Source organism: Dromiciops gliroides, chromosome 4 (assembly GCF_019393635.1).
Source record: "Dromiciops gliroides isolate mDroGli1 chromosome 4, mDroGli1.pri, whole genome shotgun sequence".
NCBI classification, from domain to species: domain Eukaryota; kingdom Metazoa; phylum Chordata; class Mammalia; order Microbiotheria; family Microbiotheriidae; genus Dromiciops; species Dromiciops gliroides.
Genome location: NC_057864.1, coordinates 428,218,574 through 428,224,166, shown reverse-complemented (window position 1 = coordinate 428,224,166; position 5,593 = coordinate 428,218,574). Strand labels below are relative to the sequence as shown.

The following is a 5,593-nucleotide window of genomic DNA, read 5'->3' as shown; positions in this document are numbered from 1 at the left end:
GAAATTATACAATGAAACAGATATGAAAGGATTTTTTTGTGGTTTTTAAAAATTTTTTAATTTTTCCCCTTGTGAACAAATGATGTTTATTTATTTTTATTTTTTTAATTTAAAGTCTTTTATTATTTTCCAGTTACATATAAGGATAGTTTTTTGTTTGTTTGTTTTTTTGTTTGTTTTTTTTAGTGAGGCAATTGGGGTTAAGTGACTTGCCCAGGGTCACACATCTAGTCAGTGTTAAGTGTCTGAGGCCGGATTTGAACTCAGGTACTCCTGACTCCAGGGCCGGTGCTCTATCCACTGTGCCACCTAGCTGCCCCAGAATAGTTTTTAGCATTTATTTTCACAAGATTTTTATTTCCAATTTTTTTCTCCCACCCTCCCCTCCCTCCATCCTCCCCAAGATGGAAAGCAGTTTGATATAGATTGTATATGTACAATCACATTAAACATATTTCTACGTTAGTCATCTTGTGAAAGAAGAATCAGAGCACAAGGAAAAAAAACTCAAAAAAGAAGGGAAAAAAAAACAGTCCAAAAATAGAAACAGTATGGTTCAATCTGCATTCATAATTCACAGTTCTTTTTTTCTGGATGTTAAGAACATTTTCTATCATGAGTTCTTTGAAACTGTTTTGGATCATTGCACTGCTGAGAAGAGCCAAATCTATCACCATTGTTCATCACACAATGTTGCCGTTGCTGTTGCTGTGTACAATGTTCTCCTGGTTCTGCTCCTCTCAGTCAGCATCAGTTCATGTAAGTCCTTCCAGGTTTCTCTGAAGTCCTCCTGCTCATCGTTTCTTACAGCACAATAGTATTATATTACATTCATATACCACGACTTATTTAGCCATTCCTCTATTGATGGGCATTCCCTTGATTTCTGATTCTTTGCCAGTTGTTATTTTTAAACAGTGAGAGCAAAGTAACTTACTGAAATATAAAGATAAAAGTTGAATGAGCTTGCCACTAATGGAGAAAAGGGATATTTTTACAGATCCAGTTTGTTTTTCCCCCTTCCCCTCTCCATTTGATGTTGATCAAAACTACCATTGGCCATTTAGTTAAAAAACATACACATTATACCTCTACACATATACCAGTTACTTTATGTATAATAAAGGAATGGGGGAAGGGAATCAAAGAAGGTAGAAAACTATACTGCAGTAGTCAGGATGTCGATGAACCAAATCTTGGTTTTATAATTGGGAATGTATTGTTTTCCTTGAGAGCACAGTTCTGGAGTAGAGTTGCAGGCTTTCTTTTTATTAAACACCTCATGTCTGCTGTTGGAATACATCAATTGTATCTTCATCCTCCATTTTCAACTGTGCAGGTGTGTCTATTTCATTGATTGGTTGCCCATCAAATCAGACTCTGATCTGTCTTATTGACAAACCCTGTGGTTCACAAAAGGCCTTCATTAGTTTACTAAGTGGTGTGTGCCTTTTAATTTTAAATTGCACCACTGAACCATCTTGCCCTGCCACCTTTAAATTAATATGGTCATTGTTTCCAGTATTGACTCCTTCCTTTGGCTTTTTATCAGCCATGGTGAGTCTGGGGACCTCCTCAGCCACCACTTCACAAAAGAGGCACCAGGATGGTCTCCTCCAAGGGAATGTGGGGAGAAGCAGCAGCATCAAGAACAGGAGCAGGAGGAAGATGATGGTGGTGATGATGGTGAGAAAGAGGAGAAGGAGGAGGAGGAAGAGGAGCAAGTGTTCTGGATTCTTTAAAGTTTTCTTTATATTCCACTTGGTCTGCCATGTACCCAATGGGCCTCCATTAATTACAGTGTCTGGATTAAGAGTTGGTCAAACACTTTTGTACATTTCACTGAGATTTTGGTCAGTGCTACTAAGATTTAACAATCGTATCCATGCCCATTTATTGTACTTTATTCATCTCTTGTCTCATCTAATTTTTCTTCTGTTCTTTTTAATTGTATTGCATGAAAATCATCCCTATAAATCACTCTGCAAAGACAATGAGCTTTTCAAGGAGACCCTGACAACAGACCAGACGCTCAAAACATTTGCATGAAAAGTTAAAACAACTTTAGCCTATGATCACAGTGTCCTTAAACTCATTAACTCATTATAGCCAAAACCAAAACAGCAGCCCTGAGATTGAATTACTAATTACACATTTTAATGTGCCTTTAATCACCCACAATGCATTCTCTGATTAACTAATATTGCTAAATGCCGAGTAATGCCTACATACATCATTAACAAGATGGAAAACCTCAACTTCATTCTTCTTTGGAAGTGAATCAGATGGTTGCTAAACATCTCCATCCCATAAACCTTGACCTAAAGCTAGAACTCTTGTTAGTTCTCACAGCAACAAAGACATTTAAAGTCCAAGAAAGTAAAATTATCCAGGGCCCAATTAAATTGACTCTGATAGAGGTGCACTCCTTAAAAATACACGCATATGTATGTGAAGATTGATAGCACTTACTTTTGCTCAAGTTGAATGTTTTTGAAAGCCGTCGGTATGATGAATGTGTACTCCTTACTATCTGACGTAGTTTCATCTAACTTTGCATTTGCTAGATCACTGCAGTCTGGGGCTGACTAGATGTCTTGTTTAAGACTTTAAATCATAGCAGCAAAACACTGTATCTTGTAAACATAATGTGATGTCTAGCCTGTTTTCTTCAAAAACCCCATACTATACCACATAGATCAGAAGCAGCAATTTGTTAGATATGGCATGAAGCCAGGATTGTACCTAAGATACAATGAATCAAGGTGATTACCCTGAGCCTTGTGCTTTAGGGGACCCAATGCTGATATTGGTTGGGAAGTGATTCTGGGAAAGGAGCAACAGCAGGAGGAGTGTATGTGCTAAAAATAACTGAGAATTTTAAATATATAAATATCTTCCACCTATCATCAAGACAAAGTAGCCTTCCTTCTTTTCCTCTACTTTTGATGGTGATTTTTAATTTAATTTCCTTTCACACAATTTTAGAGTATTTAAATTCTACTTCACTTAATTATCCTTAAATGAAGGTGATCATGGATAATATGATCATAATCTTAGAGCTGAAAAGGTCATCTAATCTACCTTTTTCATTTTAGTTATGATGAAACTGAGGCTACAACAAATTAAATGACTTCCCCAAGGTCACACAGTAAGTATGAGAGGTAAGATATGAACTTGTCTTTTTTTTTTTTAATTTTTTTTTTTTTTTTAGTGAGGCAATTGGGGTTAAGTGACTTGCCCAGGGTTACACAGCTAGTAAGTGTTAAGTGTCTGAGGCCGGATTTGAACTCAGGTATTCCTGAATCTAGGGCCATGCTCTATCTACTGCACCACCTAGCTGCCCCTGAACTTGTCTTTTGACTCAAGAGCTGGTATTCTTTCCACTCTATCATGGCACTGCCAAAGCAAACTGCATCTTTTGAAGTCTATCTATGGCAACAGAGTGACAATTTCAATTGGTCCTATCAAGCTTGAAAGATTTTCTTTACAAGCCCCAAAATAGACTATGTCTGTCAACCAAGGATCATTCCAACTAAGTATGAAAAGATTCATCATTCAAGAGTTGGGCAATAGTTAGTGTAACATCGTCATTCTGTCTCAAAGACTGTCTATGTTAAGCATGATTGATTTTGGGTCTATATATAGGAAGGAAATACCAGTTTATGTGAAGTCATGGACACATATAACGTAAAATGACGAGGCCCAGGGTCAAAGAAGGTGTGATTTGTCCTGTACTAGTTCTGAGAGGAATTGCTAATGTCCCACCTAGTTTTATTGTTGATATATTTTGCATTTCCTCCACTAAAACTTCATCAAATGTCACACTGTGTGTGTAGCTGACTCTATGGTTCAAAGGAACAGCTAAGCTTTGGCAAGTCCTACCTACCAAGCTGAAAAGTTCTGAGGATGAATTGGTTGAATAAACTATCTGTTGCTTATTCAAACTACACCCAGACCCGAATATGCTTGGGAGAGTTCATCACCAGATTGGCCAGAAAGGCGGCAGATTTTTCTAGCTACAGCATCACTTGTATTCCTTTCAAACAATCTTCCATTGACACTGCAGCTATCTTGTTATGTGCGATCTTCTGCATGTGTCCTCCCCATTAGAATGTGAATTTTTTGAAGGCAAGTACCTCCTTTCTTTGTATTTGAGTGTTCAGCACAGTCCCTGTCAAACAGGAAGTGTTCAATAAATCCTTGTTGAATGAATGTCTTACTTGAAGTTTTTCTGCTAGTTCATAAAGGGGTTACAATCTGTGTTAGAGGAGGCATGCTGTATCCAGCTCACATTAAGGAAATCACAAACCCTTGAAGTATTGAAATATTTCACATTTATTTGCAAACTAACTCTCCTAGAATTGCCAAGGGCAAGAAAACTCACAATTAGATTTTTCTCATAATGTTGATGAGTATGATGATAGTGCCAACTGTGAGAAAAGTATTGATAAATAAAGGGGGGGAGGACCCAAACATGGCTGAACTCCCAGAAAACTTGTGTTATATAATTAGCTGCAGTACTTAGGCCAGGTCAGGCTAATATGTAACAAAATATATCAGATGCAGTATGGTCAGTGTATCAGCAAAACTTTTAACTGTAACACTTCCCCAAAATGCTGTGATGAAGATCAAGAGCTGCTATTTTGGTGGAGGATAGTTGAAGGCTTTGACCAATAGTCATTGTTGGAATAATTCTAGACAAGGGTTTGTTGAGGCTGAGATTTTGTGGCAGTTCTTTAACAGTCTTTAGTCAGCTTACTCATACATCAGGGCAATGTGACCTCTACTTTTCCATCTCAGAAAGATGTCTTTCATTATAATTCAACTCAATTGGAAGGGTAATGTAGCATCATGTATAGGCTTCAGGACCAAGTTGGTAAAGCTGGGTTTTAGTCCCATCAGAGTCATAAAGACTTATGTTTGAATTCTATCTCTAACAGTTACAAATATCATGATTTCTGTAAAGTAAATCACATGATTTCTCTATTTCAGTATCTTTAACTGTAATGGGAATAGTGAAAAGGCCAGGATTATCTTCTTCACAGGGATATTGTGAAAATAAAACAAAATGATGCACACAAAGGGCTTTATAAACATTAAAACATAGTACAAATGTTATCCATTAATTCAATTCAGCAAAGATCTATCAAACCCTACTTTGTGCCAGGTAGTGGGTGAGATGCAAATTGTTTTGTTTTGTTTTGTTTGTTTTTTGCAGGGCAGTGAGGGTTAAGTGACTTGCCCAGGGTCACACAGCTAGTAAGTTTCAAGTGTCTTAGGGCGGATTTGAACTCAGGTCCTCCTGAATCCAAGGCCAGTGCTTAATCCACTGAACCACCTACCTGCCCCTGAGATGCAAAATTTAGACAAAATACCCTCATTCCTAATATTTCTTATAATTGGTTAGGAGAACATGACATGCAAATAATTATTATACAAAATAATACCTCTAAGTGCATGAGAGAGTTACAAAGTCAGTGTTATGTGAGCTCTGAGTGAGTCATTACTTATTAGAGGTGGGCCAAGAATCTTGGAATACTACCACCTGGTCAAAGGCTAAAATGCACTTAGAAGATAATGTTACTAAAGT

The 5,593-nt window shown here is 37.3% G+C and overlaps 1 protein-coding gene across 1 annotated transcript; it reads right to left on the bottom strand.

The window, feature by feature from the left end:
• Positions 1 to 1,280: 1,280 nt before the first annotated feature.
• LOC122725776 (small ubiquitin-related modifier 2-like) lies at positions 1,281 to 1,556 on the bottom strand. Its single transcript, XM_043963062.1, has 2 exons — positions 1,403 to 1,556; positions 1,281 to 1,345 (listed from the first exon to the last, which is right to left on the bottom strand). The coding sequence occupies exons 1-2, from the start codon at positions 1,554 to 1,556 to the stop codon at positions 1,281 to 1,283; spliced, it is 219 nt and encodes a 72-aa protein (XP_043818997.1).
• Positions 1,557 to 5,593: the final 4,037 nt, after the last annotated feature.

Excerpts from the sequence above, each read along its gene's own strand:
- LOC122725776 (XM_043963062.1), bottom strand. The coding sequence starts at position 1,556 with ATGGCTGATAAAAAGCCAAAGGAAGGAGTCAATACTGGAAACAATGAC. Across the intron at positions 1,346-1,402 it reads GGCCTTTTGTGAACCACAGG|ACACACCTGCACAGTTGAAA; the intron begins GTTTGTCAATAA and ends TCAATGAAATAG.